Source organism: Lithobates pipiens, unplaced genomic scaffold (assembly GCF_037356315.1).
Source record: "Lithobates pipiens isolate NorthernLeopardFrog02 unplaced genomic scaffold, aLitPip1_a1.2 Scaffold_16, whole genome shotgun sequence".
NCBI classification, from domain to species: domain Eukaryota; kingdom Metazoa; phylum Chordata; class Amphibia; order Anura; family Ranidae; genus Lithobates; species Lithobates pipiens.
In genome coordinates, this window is record NW_027507748.1 from 106803740 (window position 1) to 106821957 (window position 18218).

The following is an 18218-nucleotide window of genomic DNA, read 5'->3' on the forward strand; positions in this document are numbered from 1 at the left end:
ACAGTTAGGCAACTGCCATTTTCAAAGTGCCAGCAACGGCAGCCTAAGAATTTATCTCAGTATGGCACTAGTCAGAAAACCTAACACTTCATTACATCTGCATTGGTGTTGTGGAGCAAATTGAAAGAATTTGGAAATTTATTGACTTTGAAGCAGATTTTGTTACATTTTAAAGAAGTTTTGAACAGAGGCGGACTTTAAAAACAATGTTAAAGCTTAAAGTGGTTGTAAACCCCATTCATGAAATCTGACCTGGGCACATATATCTGTAGTGTCTTTCTGCTGCTCCGTTCCTCTGTTATCAGCATTTACAAGCTCTCTAGGGTTGCACCAATAGCATTTTTTTAAGGCCGAGTACAAGTACCAATAGTTTTTTTCAAGTCCTCGTGGATAACGATTACGATACTTTTTTAAATGGATAGTGGCATTAATATGCACCATGGATGGGTGGCACTGATGAGCCGTGGACTGTGTCTGCAGTTTTTTTTTTTTAAAGTTTATTCTTTTATTATTTTTTACTATATTATATATATATATATATATATATATATATATATATATATATATATATATGTATGTATATATATAGATAGATTTTTTTTTACAATGCTTTCTCTCTCTTTCTTTTTGGGGGGGGGGGGGGGCGGTGGCGGCCAGTGTTTTTTTATCATTTTCACAATTTAACCTTTATTTATTATTCTGTCTTTTTATTTTTAGTTTTTTCTTGTGGATTATGAGGGGTCTAAACAGACCCCAGACATCTCTCCTTCCTTTGGGACAGGGAAAGAGACTAAAGACAGAGATTTCCTAGTTCCTTTCTCTGCAGCTTCAGCTGCACTGAAGATGAATGGACAGGAGACAGGGGCTCCTGTTCATTCATAAACTGAACAGTTTACGATGCTCAGTCGTGAATGGACAGTCAGTGACACACACAACCTAGCTAAGGAGCAGTCCCACAAGTGTGTTAACATAGGACGTGGCTTCCTATGGTGGAATATGGAGAAGAGAAGGAGCGCAAGCGCAAGAGGGAGACCTCAAAAGAGGAGGTTTGGGCCACTCTGTGCAATACCATTGCACATTTCAGGCAAGTGTATACCTGTTTATTTTAATAATAATTAAAAAAAAAGACTTTACAGTCACTTTAAGTTTTTTTTACTTGTGTGCGAGTCCAGATTTCAAAGTTTTTCATATGACGTCCTCCCAGAATTCCGCTCTCGCGCGCCCCCTGGGGCGCGCACTCGAGAGCATCTGTGACCGCCGGGTCCACAGGACCCCGCGCATCACGGATCACGGTAAACGGCCGCTCATAGTGGCCGTTTACCACGTGATCGCTCCATCAAATGACGGAGTGATCACTTGTAAACAAACCGGCGTCATGTTATGACGCCGGTTCCTCCCTCCCCCTCTCTGTACCGATCGGAACAGCGGAGGGGGAAGAGATCGGTGTCAGCAGCGATGTGGGCTGCATCTGCAGTGCCCACATCGCTGCTCACCGAAAATTAACCCCTCAATTCCCTGCCATTACTCTGCAATACTCTGCAATACCCTGCAATACCCTGCAATACCCTGCTATACCCTGCTATACTCTGCATTACTCTGCAATACCCTGCAATACCCTGCAATACCCTGCAATACTCTGCATTACTCTGCATTACTCTGCATTACTCTGCAATACCCTGCAATACCCTGCAATACTCTGCAATACCCTGCAACACTCTGCAACACTCTGCAACACTCTGCAACACTCTGCAACGCTCTGCAACACCCGCCAACACTCTGCAACACTCTGCAATGCTCTGCAACACCCACCAATACCCTGCAACACCCACCAATACCGTGCAACACCCACCAATACTGTGCAACACTCTGCAACACCCTCCAATATCCTGCAATGCTCTGCAACGCAATACTCTGCAACGCCATACTCTGAGATACCCAGCCATACCCAGCCATAGTCGGTGATACCCTGCAATACCCAGCCATAGACATCCCCCCCTCCCGCCGTCACTTTAAGTTTTTTTTACTTGTGTGCGAGTCCAGATTTCAAAGTTTTTCATATGACGTCCTCCCAGAATTCCGCTCTCGCGCGCCCCCTGGGGCGCGCACTCGAGAGCATCTGTGACCGCCGGGTCCACAGGACCCCGCGCATCACGGATCACGGTAAACGGCCGCTCATAGCGGGCGTTTACCACGTGATCGCTCCATCAAATGACGGAGTGATCACTTGTAAACAAACCGGCGTCATGTTATGACGCCGGTTCCTCCCTCCCCCTCTCTGTACCGATCGGAACAGCGGAGGGGGAAGAGATCGGTGTCAGCAGCGATGTGGGCTGCATCTGCAGTGCCCACATCGCTGCTCACCGAAAATTAACCCCTCAATTCCCTGCCATTACTCTGCAATACTCTGCAATACCCTGCAATACCCTGCTATACTCTGCATTACTCTGCATTACCCTGCAATACCCTGCAATACCCTGCAATACCCTGCAATACCCTGCAATACCCTGCAATACCCTGCAATACTCTGCATTACTCTGCATTACTCTGCAATACCCTGCAATACCCTGCAATACTCTGCAATACCCTGCAACACTCTGCAACGCTCTGCAACACTCTGCAACGCTCTGCAACACCCGCCAACACTCTGCAACACTCTGCAACACTCTGCAACACCCACCAATACCCTGCAACACCCACCAATACCGTGCAACACTCTGCAACACCCTCCAATATCCTGCAATGCTCTGCAACGCAATACTCTGCAACGCCATACTCTGAGATACCCAGCCATACCCAGCCATAGTCGGTGATACCCTGCAATACCCAGCCATAGACATCCCCCCCCTCCCGCCGCCCTCCGGTGCTTCTACCGACTCGCCAATACGATCAAATCCAGAATCTTTTTTTTTTTTCAGGCTTCCCAGCTTAGAGGTGAAATGTGGGGTCTTATTGACCCCATATCTCACTGTAAAGAGGACCTGTCATGCCATATTCCTATTACAAGGGATGTTTACATTCCTTGTAATAGGAATAAAAGTGATCAAAAAATTTATTTTTGGGGAAAAAAATGTCAAACTAAAATAAATAAAGTAAAATGAACAATAAAATATTTTTTTTTTTTAAAGCGCCCCTGTCCCCATGTGCTCGCATGCAGAAGCGAACGCATACGTAAGTCCCGCCCACATATGAAAACGGTGTTCAAACCACACATGTGAGGTATCGCTGCGAACGTTAGAGCGAGAGCAATAATTCTAGCCCTAGACCTCCTTTGTAACTCAAAACATATAACCAGTAAAAAAAATTAAATCGTCGCCTATGGGGATTTTTAAGTAGCGACGTTTGGCGCCATTCCACGAGCCTGTGCAATTTTGAAGAGTGACATGTTAGGTATCGATTTACTCGGCGTAACTTCATCTTTCACATTATATAAAAATTGGGCTAACTTTACTGTGTTTCTTTTTTTTTTTAAAGCACAAAAAAGCATTCGAAAAATTGCTGTGCAAATACCGTGCAAGATAAAAAGTTGCAACAACCACCATTGTATTCTCCAGGGTGTTTGCTAAAAAAACATATATAATGTTTTGGGATTCTATGTAATTTTCTAGCAAATAAATGATGATTTTTACATGTAGGAGAGAAATGTCAGAATTGTTCTGGGTGCTCCAGAACACCTGATGGTGCTCCCTGCATGTTAGGCCTCTGTATGTGGCCATGCTGTGTAAAAGTCTCACACATGTGGTATCGCCGTACTCGGGAGTAATGGCAGAATGTGTTTTGGGGTGTAATTTGTGGTATGCATATGCTGTGTGTGAGAAATATACTGATAATATGACAATTTTGTGGAAAAAAAAAGTAAAACAAATCTTGATTTTGCAAAGAATTGTGGGAAAAAATGACAACTTCAAAAAACTCATCATGCCTCTTACTAAATACCTTGGAATGTCTTTCCAAAAAGGGGTCATTTGGGGGGTATTTGTACTTTTCTGGCATGTTAGGGTCTCAAGAATTCAAATAGGCTGTCAGTACTTCAGGTGTGATCAATTTTCAGATATTGGCACCATAGCTTGTGGACTCTATAACTTTCACAAAGACCAAATAATATCCACCAATTTGTACTTATTTTTACCAAAGATATGTAGTAGTATAAATGTTGGCCAAAATTTATGAAGAAAAAAATAAAAAACCCAGCGGTGATTAAATACCACCAAATGAAAGCTCCATTAGTGTGAAAAAAAGGACAAAAATTTCATATAGGTCCAGTAATTGAATAATTGTCATTCAAAATGTGAGAGCACCGAAAGCTGAAAATTGGTCTGGTTATTAAGGGTGTTTAAGTGCCCAGTGGTCAAGTGGTTAAAGAGGGATTTCTCAGCTTTGCCAATAGATACCAAGGTCTGTGAGGGCTTTTTTTCAAGAGTTTTTAGCCAGAATCTGTAGGCTGGGTGCAGGTTCACCTGAAATATTAGCACTGTATCTAATAAATCTGTAGAACAGGGCTGCATGTGAATAATGTGACACAAATGATTATACGGTAGGCTTTAGGAGGATGCAGAATTTGCCTTATTAACCACTACAATACCGGGCACTTTCACCCCCTTCCTTCCCAGCCCAATTTTCAGCTTTCATCGCTCTCGCAATTTCAATGACAATTGCGCGGTCATGCTACGCTGTACCCAAATTAAATTTTTATCATTTTGTTCACACAAATAGAGCTTTATTTTGGTGGTATTTATTCACGACTCACAATTTGGAAAAAAAAAACAATATTTTCTTTTTTCTATTTTTAAAGAAATCCAATAAAATCAAATTTTGTCATAAATTTAACCACTTCCCGACCAGCGCACGACGATGTACGTCGACAGAATGGCACGGGCAGGCATATTGGCGTACAGGCACGTCCAATATTCAATGCCGCCCTGCCATCGGGAGCGCGCCGCCTCGATCGCCGCGGGCATCCCCGCGATCGTCTCACGGAGCGGCCGAATGGAGGAAATGCTGTGTAAACAACATTTCTCCATTCTGCCTAGCAACTAGTGACGCTGATCTCTGCTCCATGTGATTGGAGCAGAGATCAGTGTTCACTAAATGAAAGCCCAACCCCCCCACAGTTAGTAACACACCCCTAGGAACACTTAACCCCTACACTGCCACCCACTGGTTAAACCCTTCACTGCCAGTGTCATTTACACAGGAATCACTGCATTTATATAGCAGTGATTACTGTATAAATGACAATGGTCCCAAAAATGTGTCAAAAATGTCCGATGGGTCCCCCACAATGTCGCAGTCACAATAAAAATCGCTGATCGCCGCCATTACTAGTAAAAAAAAAAAAATAATAAAAAATTATTAATAAAAATGCTATAAAACTATCCCTATTTTGTAAACGCTATAACTTTTGCGCAAACCAATCAATAATCGCTTATTGCGATTTTTTTTACCAAAAATATGTAGAAAAATACGTATCGGCCTAAACTGAGGGAAAAAAATGTTTTTTTATATATTTTTGGGGGATATTTATTATAACAAAAAGTAAAAAATAATGCGTTTTTTTCAAAATTGTCGCTCTATTTTTGGTTATAGCGCAAAAAATAAAAACCGCAGGGGTGATCAAATACCACCAAAAGAGAGCTCTATTTGTGGGAAAAAAAGGACGTCAATTTTGTTTGGGAGCCACGTCGCATGACCGCGCAATTGTCAGTTAAAGCGACGCAGTGCCGAATCGCAAAAAGGGGTCTGGTCTTTGACCAGCAAATTGGTCCGGTCTGCAAGTGGTTAAGCCAAAATTTATTCTGCTACATGTTTTTGGTTAAAAAAATTCCGTTAAGTGTATAATAATTGGTTTGTGTGATCACGGACATATGTACGCAAATGATCATGTACATATGTGTGCAGGTGATCACGTACATGTGTGTGCAGATAATCATTGGGACATGTGATTTTAGTGGGACATATGTTTTTTTATTTGGGGACATGTCTTTTTATTATTTGGGGACATGTGTGTTTTGGGGACATGTGTGTTTACACTGTGTGGTGACACTAGACTAGTGATCAGTGAGTAAAAAGCTGTAAAAACAGCTCATACTCACTGATCACCAGCCGGCTGCAGCGATCTGCTCTCCTCTCTTCAGCGACGACTTCCGTGTGAGGAGAGGAGAGCCAATTGCCTAGCAACCGGCTGTTTGTTTTGATCACATGACAGCTGTGATTGTGATCACTAGGGCCAATCACAGAGCCCTCCTGGCAATCTGAGATGCGGCGTGTCCGGGTGACACGAGCGCATCGGGATCGCGCCGCTGCGCGGGCACGTGCGCGAGATCCCCCTCCTTCTGAAGGATGTTCCTGAACGTCCAGTCAGAAGGAGGCGTCTCCCACCCGGCCGTATATGTACATTGGCCGGGTGGGAAGTGGTTAAAGAATAAACTTTTTAAGGCTTTCATTGCCTCTTATTTGCATTAAGAAAATATAATGTAATAAAACGTGCTTTTACTTTTGACCACACAAGATATGCACCCAGGGAATATCCAGGCAAGAGTTTTAGAACAACATTTTTACATGGTCCTGTTTTTTTTTTAAATTGTGCATATCTTGTACAAGAAAAGAAAATAGAGACCTTTTGGAGACTATGGGGTTGATTTGCTAAAGGCAAATAGGCTGTTCACTTTGCAAGGAATTTTTCCCAAAGCTTAGAGAATGTGCTGAAATTTAACTTAGTAAAGAGTATCCAATCAAGTGAAAGGAAAAGAAAATACAGCATTTTTGACTACACATGATTGGATAAAGAAAGTCAGCCAAGCTCTTACCGCACTCACTAAGCATTGGGGAACATTCACTGCAAAGTGAACAGTGTTTTTGGATTTAGTAGATCAACTCCTATGACATACATTAATACAAATATAAATAATTACCTGCAGCTCATCCCTCCGTATCGCGCAAACATCCCCAGAAGCAAATGACAAAATGCACAATGTATGAGCTTGGCTTGTATATGCAACCTGTAACATTGACGGATTTTCAGTTGGAATTTTCAAGACCCGTTTAGGAACTCCATTTTCAAACCAGATCAACTGTTTACGGCTGGCCCCTACAGAAGACGTCTGATATGTGCCATTCACACACTGCATAGTACAGACCTCAAGGCAGCATAATACACTTGAATACGCATGTGGGACAAGGCAAGATCCTGACATGACTTTCTGCTTTTCAATATTGTACAAAACAAAATCACTTCCATGAAGAGTTCTGTCAGGTTGAGACGTTCTTGGCAAGTTATCTCCTTCCCCTCTCACATTTTTTGCTCCCAAAATATAAGTACCATCTTCAACGGTTCCAGCCCAGTGGATTGAAGAAAAATTAACTGGAACTGTTAATATTTCTGCTGTCAAAGATGAAATATAAAAGATTTTCTCATTTTGTCTCCAAAGAACAATTGGACCATCAATCAGGTGCAGGTCTTCTATAGATTCATTGTCTACTTTGAACTTCAGACATGGTTCCACCTCATTTGAACTGAGTACCTGCAGCAAAACCAGTCTTGATGAACCGCTTTGCCTTCTTTTGCATGTCTTTAGCAAAACATAAGGGTGTTTTATACCAGTTCTAACATCCGTGACACAGCGTGCGCATACAAAAACAATAGAGGACTTATGGGTTTGAATGCCGTACTGTCCATAAGATGTTTCAATAAATTTTTCTGATTCCACATGGAATCTTTTTCTTGAAAATTGTAAAACATTTTGTTCCTTGCCATTGGAAGTTTCTTTTAGTTGTGAAATTTGAAAGATGATGATTTCCCCATTGTAGGCCAATACTTGTTTAGGATGTTTAATTGTTTCCATTGATCAAATACTCAGTCTACATTTGGAGAAGTTAGCAGTAATCTGAAAGACAAAGAAAGTTCATTTCAAATGTGAAACAGACCGAATATTGATAGTAATCTGCTTGCCTATAAGTAGTACTCACATATCCACTGACTTAAAGAGGAAGTAAAGGCAAAACTCAACTCTAAACCTACTGCCACCCCCATATCTAGAGAAAAGATTGCTATATTTACCTATTCTGAAGCCGATTCGGTCTAGTCCCAGGCTGAGCCGTCAACAGTGGCTTCAGTGTGTAGGAGAGGCAGCCAACAACAGAAGCGCCATAATAACTATGGGTGACGCCACTTCCCAGCATTTGACGGCTTTCTCCTGCACACAGAGGGTGCCGCTGGAGACTGGACCAGAGCGGCTTCAGAATAGGTAAGTATAGCAATTGTTTCTATGCCGGGTTATAATGCATTCGGAAAGTATTCACAGTGCTTCAATTTTTTAAATTTTGTTATGGTACAACCTTATTCCAAATTCTAAAAACAATACCCCATAATGACAACATAACAGAAGTTTGTTTGAAATCTTTGCAAATTTGTTCAAAATAAAAAACTAAAAAAATCACAGCCTTTGCCATGACACTCAAAATTGAGCTCAGGTGTATCCTGTTTCCACTGATTAGCCTTGAGATGTTTCTACAACTTGATTGGAGTCCACCTGTGGTAATTTCAGTTAACTGGACAAGTTTTCTATTGCCGCGTACACACGTAGCCGACTATCCGGTGGACTTAGTCTGGCGGACTTCCCGCCGGACTTTCCGAACGAGCTACTTGCCCACACACGGCACTTTTTCAGCGGACTAATACGCCATACTAAGTCCGCCGGACTATCCGCCGTACTTTTGAAATGAACGGACTCGCCCACACATGTGGAGGAAAGTCCGCTCATTTTGTGCGTGTCTCCAGGTAGCCGGGGCCAGCGATGGAGGCGTCGCTGGCCCCGTCACCTGGTATGTACTTAAAGGGGAATCCCTACGCTGAAAAATCGACTTGGGGGTCCCCCCTAGGTCCACATCAGACCCTTATCCGAGCACACTACCCGGCCGGCCAGGAAAGGGGGGGGACGAGCGAGCGCCCCCCCTCCTGAGCTGTACCAGGCCGCGTGCCCTCAACATGGGAGGGTGCCTTGGGGAAGGGGGGGCTGTGCGGCCCCCCCACCACAAAGCACCTTGTCCCCATGTTGATGAGGACAAGGTTCTCTTCCCGACAACCCTGGCCATTGGTGATGTCCGGTGATGTCCCTATATAAGTCGCCGCGCGCTGCGTCCCTGCCATTGTGAGCGGAGGCAGCCACGAGGCAACATCTGAAGAGAAGAACAGAAGACGGTGACAGAAGACCGGGCCGCTGCCTGTAAAATAGCTAGAAGAAGGCGTGGTGGCCCGGCAAGAAGAACCGAAGAGGGGGACAAGACCCCCGAAGTCGGAAGAGGAGGGTGGCGGCGAAGAAGAAAGCCGGGCTCCCCCGCTAGTAAAAGAGCTAGCAGAAGATAGCGGAGGAGTCCGGCGAGAAGACCCCCAAAGACGGACAGAAGACCCCCGGAGCTGTGCAATAAACAATTTTTTTTTCTTTCAATAGTTTTTATTGAATTTTAAGAAAGTTTACATGAAACATGCATATAACAAATGCTGTTCAGCGAATATTAGTACAGCCGACTTATAGACAGTAATCAGAACATATAAAACCTGAGGTTACACATAAGAACTTCTGTAAGACAGTAATAGTAACATTAACGTAGGAGAATCTTCATAAGATAGTGCTGGGCTAAGCTCGAGGCGTCCGCGCACACCCCGAGCTACGCCTCTGTTAATCGTAGGCCTTATGGGTCCCCTGCCCCCGACCGCCCCAAAAGGGATCACACTGCAGCCGGAGGCCGAGGACCCGCCCTATAACTCCACACAAAATGCAAATAAATGGTGAAACATTTGACAGCAGCAGCAGATTTAACCTCTAACTTGCTTCAACCTATACCCAAACTAGCTCTTAGAGAATACTCAAACATCCCAGTCGGATCTGTAATCATGAATGTGCATCAGCATCAATGTGCGAAATAACAAAGAAAAGAGAAGGAAAACAAGTAAGAAAGAATAGAGATGAAGAGAAAAAGAGGATAAAAGAGATCAAAGAGGTGTAGGTACCCAGGTCCATTTGCCATTTCCATTTACAAGGTATTGCGCCTATTACCGTATTGTTTATACCATTCCACCCAAGGCTGCCAGATTTGAATTCTAGATTGGAGACTGTTCTGGGAAGCCAGAAACATAATTTCATACGTAACATGTAAGTTAATTGTCTCGATTACTTTCGCTACAATAGGAGGGTCTGGGTTTGCCCATTTCCTCGTTATCTCTAATCGTGCCCCTAGTAGAATTTGAGACAGGACGTGTCTATGTGAGTGGGGGAATGAATCTATACCTAAGGATAGGAGTGCAAGACCCGGATCGCCCCTCCTGTGTGTACTTAAGACGCCACTTATAATTTCAAAAACATCCCTCCAGAATTTTGTTAGTTGTGGGCAGGCCCATAGAATATGTTGTAGGGATCCCCTCTGCCCGCACTGTCGCCAACAAAGAGGCGACCTGCTCGGGTCGAACCCAGCCAATCTTGTGGGCGTTAGATACCACCGCAACAAGATTTTCTGGTACAATTCCCATAGATTTACGCTTTTAGTGGCTCTATAAACAGACGCTATAGCGGTCTGCCATTGTTCGATGGTCCAATGCTCTTGTAAGTCTAATTCCCAAGTTCTCATGGAGGGGGATTTAAGAAAGACCTTCTTCTGGTGTAGGGAACCATAGAATAGAGAGATACCTCGAATGGAGGTCTTTGGATTATGGAGGTAAGCATAAACTTGCTGAGGGATAGCAGTAGACATGTCCCCAATGTGCAATAAGTGCGCGATTTGGGCATATGCATAGTAATCCCTTGGCTGCAAAGCGTATTCAATCTGGAGAGTGCGAAAAGTTTTAAGGGCAGGCCCAATTTTCAAATCATCCACCAAGGCGATTCCCCTGGGCACCCAATGGGCAATGTTTAAATTCGGGATCAATACTTGTAAGCTCGTAATGGAATGCCGTACGACTCTGACCGGGGTTGTGGTTGAGGAATCCTTAAGAAAGAGATTCCACGCCTGTAATGTTGCCTTGACAGTGGGTGGCAAGTGTGACGGGAAGCGTTGCATGAATCTGCTAGACATAAGTAAGTCGCACAGCCTTCCATTAGGAGATTGGTATGATTCCATGTCCCTCCAACGGGGGACATGGTCCTCCAGAAACCAGCATTTCAATTGAGCTAGAACTGCCGCGACGTAATAATCCTGGATAAGCACATGTCCCACTCCCCCAGCCAGCCTGGCTTTAAGCAGTTTGTGGAAAGCACATCGCGCCCTTTTCCCCTGCCATAGGAAAGCATTCAATTTAGCTTGTGCTGTGCGGAAAAAGGCGCTTGGCACTGGGATGGGCAGAGCCCTAAACAAATAAATGAACTGGGGGAGTACCATCATTTTGAAGGCCGCTAATCGGCCGGACCATGTCATTTCCAACTTGCTGATTGTCTGGAGCTTCAGGGGAAGTTCATTCAAAAAAGGCGTGTAATTAGCTTCGACCAGCTTTTCCGAATTATCAGTCAAAGTGACTCCAAGATATTTAATTCCCCTGGCGCTCCAGACGTAAGGAAATTGAGCCCTGAGCTTGTTGCTAGTATAATTATCAATACCCAATCCTAGGATATAAGACTTATTAGCGTTCACCTTATAGTAGGACACTTGTCCGAACAATTTCAAAGTAGCATGCGCTGCCGCCAGGGAGGGGCCCACCTCTGTCATGATTACAACTACATCATCCGCAAACAAGCTAATAGAGTGCGTCTGGTTACCAAGAGGGAAGCCCTTAATAGTCGGATGGGTTCTAATAGCAATGGCTAAGGGTTCCATCAATAGATTAAATATTAAAGGTGACAGAGGGCACCCCTGCCTGGTACCATTCGATATTTTAAATGGGGTCGAGAGGATGCCTGATGTGTAAACCCTGGCTGAGGGTTTCCGAATACAGGGCCAGAATCGTGGATAAAGCTAAGTCAGAGAAACCAAAGGACTCCAGCACCTTGGTCATATAGAGCCAGTGCACCCTATCGAAGGCCTTCTCCGCGTCCAGAGACAGGAGCAGAGAAGGCCTTCGCTGCGTCCGCGCAAGGTGGATAACATTTATCATGCGGCGCGTGGCATCTGAGGTTTGTCTGTACTTGGTAAATCCGGTTTGATCCGGGTGTATAATCGTAGGTAGTATGTCAATCAATCGTAAAGCTATCATTTTAGCATAAAGCTTAATGTCAGTATTCAATAATGATATTGGTCTAAAGTTTGCCGGAGAGGTGGGCTCCTTCCCCGGTTTTGGCAGCGCGACAATCAAGGCCTCCAACATTTCCTGAGGAAAGGAGGACGAGGCAGCAGTGGATTGGAAAACCTGGAGCAATAGAGGTGACAGTGTAGCTGTAAATGCTTTATAATATTCCCCACTAAAGCCGTCTGGGCCCGGTGACTTATTGATCGGAAGCAACTCAATAGCCTTTTGCACTTCTGCTAAAGTGAACGGGGCATTTAAGTATTGAAACTGGTCCGCTGTCAATTTGGGTATTGGCAAACCTGACAGAAATTGTTCGATAGTCTCCGATGCAGGTTGAGTAGTCAGTGGGTCGTCCTTCAAGTTGTACAAACTACTGTAGTAACAGCTAAAGGCGTCAGCTATCTGTTGTGGGTGATAAAGTTTCTGATTAGTATTGGGGTGTAGAATGAATTGAATTCTATGTTTGTATCTATGCCCTCGGATAGTGTGCGCTAGCAACTTCCCCGCCTTATTGCCTGTGGAATAATAAGTCATTTTGAGTCGCTTAGATGCTTTCTCAAAGTTTTCCAGTAAGTGTATTCTAAGGTCAGACCTGAGTATAACAACTTTTGGGAGTTAGAGTGGGAAAATTGAGTTTTATTTTGCGTTTCCAGGTCCGTTATCTCTTTGAGTAACGCGTTAAGTCTCTGCTGCCTCCTCCTCCGGACCCCCGCTCCCAGCTGAATAAATATACCCCTCATATATGCTTTTTGAGAATTCCATAAAACACCTGGATCAGTCACTGACCCTACATTACTCCCGCTGATAGAAATCGGTCAAGCGTTGCGGTTTGCGGTGCTGGCGACGTCTCCCCGACATGGTGGACAGTGCTGTGGTGAGTCCCGCTGCTATAACGAGGCAGGGGGCCGTTGAGCTGAGTCGCTATAAGCCGCTGTAGTCCCGGTTCGCTCGGAGCTCTGGGCTCACACGTCCATGCAGCTCCGCAGTCAGGCCACGCCCCCGCAATAAACTATTTTAACCCTTGTGTGTTGTGCTTTTTTTACTTTTTTTTACAGGTGAATGGGTAGGGGTAGAATGTACCCCATACTCATTCACATAGGGTGGGGGGCCGGTATCCGGGGGCCCCCTTATTAAAGGGAAAAGCAAGGGAGGCGCGATTTTTCGTCCTCCTGAGCAAACCCGCAATAAACAATGAAGTAGTCTCAGTGGGAGGAAGACTGGGGGCCTTCATCTCACAATGGGAAAAAAATATCCTCCAATCAATTTATTTTAAGGACAATAATAGAAGGGTATTTTCTAGAGTTCTCAAAATCACCCCCAAACAGACTTTATACCACCAAACTGCCAAAAAACTGAGAAAAGGCCAGAGGGTTGATGAGGTCCATAAAGGACCTCAGGAAACAAGGTGTAATCATCAAGGTACCGAAAGAAGAAAAAGGACAAGGCTTCTACTTCCACATATTTGGAGTACAGAAACCCTCAGGGAAAGTCAGGCCAATCCTCAACTTCAAACCCTTAAATCTATCAATAACTTACAAACGATTCAGAATGGATTCCATATATTCAGTAAAGGCTCTGTTACCCCCCAAACTGTTATATGGCTTCACTAGATTTAAAGGACGCGTACCTACACATACCGATACATCAAAGTTGTCAGAAGTTTCTAAGGTTAGCAATAGAAACAGGAAAGGAGACCACACACCTTCGATTCCAGGCTCTACCCTTCGGCCTATCATCTTCGCCCAGAATTTTTACGAAAATTCTAGCGGAAGCTCTGGCACCATTGCGACTAAAGAGCATAATCATCATTGCCTATTTAGACGACCTTATCCTTTTTGCAAAAACTCCCGGGAGGTTATTAAAATACCTCAAATACACACAGACATTCTTAGAAAATCTAGGTTGGTTGGTAAATGTAGAAAAATCAAACCTACAACCCACGCAACAAATAAAGTATTTGGGATATATAATAGACTCGGTCCAACGAAGAGTTTTTTTTAACCAAGGAAAATTTAAAAAAGAAATAAGAACAATGCAGGCCAATCTACCATGTCCAATAAGAAAAATGTCAACACTGGGGTTGCTAACATCTGCAATCCCAGCGGTACAATGGGCAAGTCTACATTTTCAGCCACTACTGATGTTCTTATTAAAATTATGGGATCACAGGCAGGAGTCGCTGGATATGCAGGTGTTAGTACCAGCAAAGGTAAAAAAAGACCCTATGGTGGTGAAGGACAGAAAATATAAACAAAGGACGGCTGTGGATTCTACCCATTTCCTGAATCCTAACCACAGACGCAAGTGGCACAGGGTAGGGAGCACATTTAGACTCCCAAATAACACAAGGGACTTGGGGGAAGGAAGAGTGGACAAGGTCGTCCAACTGGAAGGAGTTGAGGGCAGTATTGTTTGCACTTCAGTCCTTCCAGAAAGAGTTGAGAGGACATCATGTACAGATCAGATAACTCGTCGGTAGTAGCCTATATATGCAAACAGGGAGAAACCAGAAGCAGAGCCCTGTGGTCTTTAGCAGAAGAAATCTTGAAATGGGGAGAGAAGAACATACTCTCTTTTTCAGCAGTCCACTTAAAAGGGGATTTAAATAAAATGTCAGATTTCCTCAGCAGGAAGAAAGTAAGAGAAGCAGATTGGGTACTAAAGCAGGAGGTATTCAACCAGATTACAAAAAAATGGGGAATACCACAGGCAGACTTATTTGCTTCAAAGGAAAGCAGGAAAGTTCGAGCATTGTTCTCCCTGAGAAGAGAGAAGGGACCACTTGGAGTAGACGCATTAGCACAGAAGTGGGCATTCAGCAGATGTTATGCGTTTCCCCCACCAGTGCTACTACCAGCAGTAATAAGAAAATTACTTACAGAAAACACATCATTAATTCTCATAGCATCTCACTGGCCCAGGAGACCGTGGTTCTCTATGCTCAAAGAACTCGCCATAGAGCCCCCTTGGTTGCTACCAGTCCAGGAGGACCTACTATCCCAGGGCCCAGTGTACTGTCCCCAGGTGGAAATTAGCCGCCTGGTATCTGAGGAGCAGCTGCTAAAATTAAAAGGGTTCTCAAGCCGTTTGATAGAAACACTGTTGAAAATCAGGAAGGTGGAGACACGTAACATCTACCAGAGAGTATGGAAATGTTATAGCAGATGGTGCACAGAGAACAACTTCAAAACACAGAGCTCAGTAGCAGTCTTAGAATTTCTACAGAGTGGTGTAGATAAAGGACTAAGCCTAAATACGTTAAAGAGTCAAGTGTCAGCACTGTAGGTTTATCAGGAAAGAAGTTTAGCTTTAAATCCATGGGTAATCAGACTCTTTAAATCCGTGAGCAGACAGAGGACGATACAAGGTACAGCCTTTCCAAAGTGGGACCTGTCATTAGTGTTGCAAACTATGACAGCAGACCCCTTTGAACCACTAAAAGATTGCAGCCTGAAGATGCTGACGTTTAAAGCAATCTTCTTGGTAGCAATTACTACAGCCAAAAGGGTCTGTGAGATAGACGCACTATTAATCAGACCTCCCTTTTGCCAGATTTTCCCGGACCGCATAATCTTTAAAATGGACCCGGGATTTCTGCCTAAAGTAGCCTCAAGATTTCATAGAGTCCAAGAAATTGTGTTACCATCATTTTGTCCAAATCCTTCTCAGGAACAAGAAGTACAATTCCATCATTTAGATGTCAGGAGATGCATCCTACATTATTTAGAAGCAACAAGAACAATTAGAAAGACGGAGTCTTTATTTTATTTTCTGAAGCTAGGCAAGGGCACAAAGCTTCAAGAAGCACAATAGCCAGATGGCTAAGAGAAGCCATTGAACAGGCTTACAAGTTAGGAGGTATGCAGATCCCAGAGGGAGTCAGTGCACACTCTACAAGGGCAATGGCAGCGTCACAGGTAGAGAGCGATGGAGCAAAGCCGGAACAGATTTGTAAAGCAGCAACATGGTCCAGCTTTACCACTTTTGTAAAGCACTATAGAGTGGACTTATGGTCAGCTAAAGATCAGACCTTTGGACGCAAGGTCTTGCAAGCTGTGGTCCCGCCCTAAGGCTAAGTGCTCAGTTATCCTCTCAGGTGGCTGTCCTGAAAGACGATTAGGGGAAAAACAAAGTTACTTACTGGTAACTTTCTTTCCCGGAGTCTTTCAGGACAGCCGGTTACCCACCCAAAAGTATATCAAGACATAAAGATTTCCTTACAGGAAATGTGATATAATTGATTATGTGATCAAAAAATTCATACAAAATTAATAATAATTGATGCCAAGTCCTTGTGCATAAAATAAAACTTTCAAGGCCACATAGGATCATTAACCATGTCCCTCAGTAATTTCCTGGTTATCCGTGACACAAGGTAAAGTGACCAGTGCAAAAAAGGTGCCAATCTTCAATGCAGAAAAAAGTCACATAAAAAACACTACACATGTCCCATATTGGTGTCATAGGTGGTGATGGTACCAGATAAAGTGACTAGTGCAAACAGTGCAAATCTTCAATGGAGAGAAAAACATTCCTCCCCGGTGCGCCACTTAGTGCTATGGTAATGTAAATGCTCTCACCAGAACTTGTACCCCTGTGGGGTTGAATGAGCTTTCACACTGTGAGCCACTGTGCTGCTATCTGGATGCTGCTACTGGTGCGCTGAGGAGATGTTCACTCTTCCGTTCGTATGGACTCCGCAATTAAATACATATAAGGGAAAACACATCCATGGTGTAGTATGTTTTCAACAGGCTCTTCGTTTATTAAAGTAAATACCTACTCACATTTAATAGTAAAAACAATCCGCATAAAACTCCGCCGGCCGCCTCTAGCTATGGGGGGGGGTGCACGCAACGTAGCCATGCCCTACGCGTTTTCGTCAGAGTGACATCTTCTGGCTCTAGCTTTGGGGTTTTGTTCCATACTGATGATTCATCATCTGCAAATGGAAACCGTCTCTTTAAGGCCATAGAAAAACATGGTTTTCTTTCTGGTTCCTGACATTCTTTTTTAATTGCCTCTATTAGGACCTCGTGCACAGGAAAATTATTTTCCTGTTCTCCTAAACCCTCATACATTTGATCATATAGGGATAAAGGCTTCTTTTCAGTTTGTATACCCAATGTGGTATGAATGGCTCCCAAAAGCTGACCTACCTCTTCTAACGAGAGCCTGTATCGGGAGGGTTTTCTGGAATCCCCTTCCAGTGCCTCACCCTCTGATTCTTGGGAGCCAGACGCTGCGCTGTCAGGCTCGTCCTCTGCCTCCTCCCTAGGGGCTACTAAAGGACTTGCACTAGTGGAGGGAAGTGCTTGTGTCTTTGGTGAATGAATGAATGAATGAAATACTTGTATAGCGCATAATGCGAACTGAATCGCCTCTAGGCGCTGTGGCGAGCTTTGATCATCTGCTAAATAGGAAGGTCTTGAGTTTTTTCCTAAAAGCCAGGTGATTTTCTTCCAGGCGGATGTTGATTGGTAGAGCATTCCATAGCTGAGGCCCTTGGACAGCGAATCTCCGATCCCCCTTGGATTTATACCGGGCTTTGGGCACGAGGAGGTTTTTGTTGGCTGATCGAAGACTGCGTTTTGGTGTTTAATGATTTATTTTCTCCATTAGGTATTGCGGAGTTTCTCTATGCACGCATTTGTGGGTGAGGCAAAGGGTCTTGAACGTGATCCGATTTTTTAAGCTCCTCAGCGAAGGAGAGATGGATTCCCAGAGTTTTTTTCCTGTTATCAGCCTTGCCGCCGTGTTTTGGATCAGTTGTAATCGCGCAAGTTGATATTGTGGTAATCCTATGTAAAGCGAGTTTGCGTAGTCCAGTCGTGAATTAATGATTGTTCCAACTACCACTGCTTTGTCATTCTTTGGGATAAAAGGGATGAGTCTGCGAAGCAAGCGTAGCAGATGGTGAGATCCACTGACTACAGATCCTATTTGCGCATCCATTGACATTTGTGCATCTAAAATAACCCCGAGACTCTTGGCTTTGGTCTTTGGGGAGATA

At 44.0% G+C, this 18218-nt stretch overlaps 1 protein-coding gene across 1 annotated transcript in view; it reads right to left on the reverse strand.

Annotated features, from left to right (window-relative positions):
- Positions 1-18218, reverse strand: part of FANCB (FA complementation group B) — a 110026-nt gene that overhangs the window by 67767 nt on the left and 24041 nt on the right. The window contains exon 2 of the mRNA XM_077480222.1: positions 6909-7880. Coding sequence (XP_077336348.1) covers positions 6909-7838 — 930 coding nt within the window. The 5' untranslated portion in view covers positions 7839-7880. The remainder of the gene's footprint in view (positions 1-6908; positions 7881-18218) is intronic.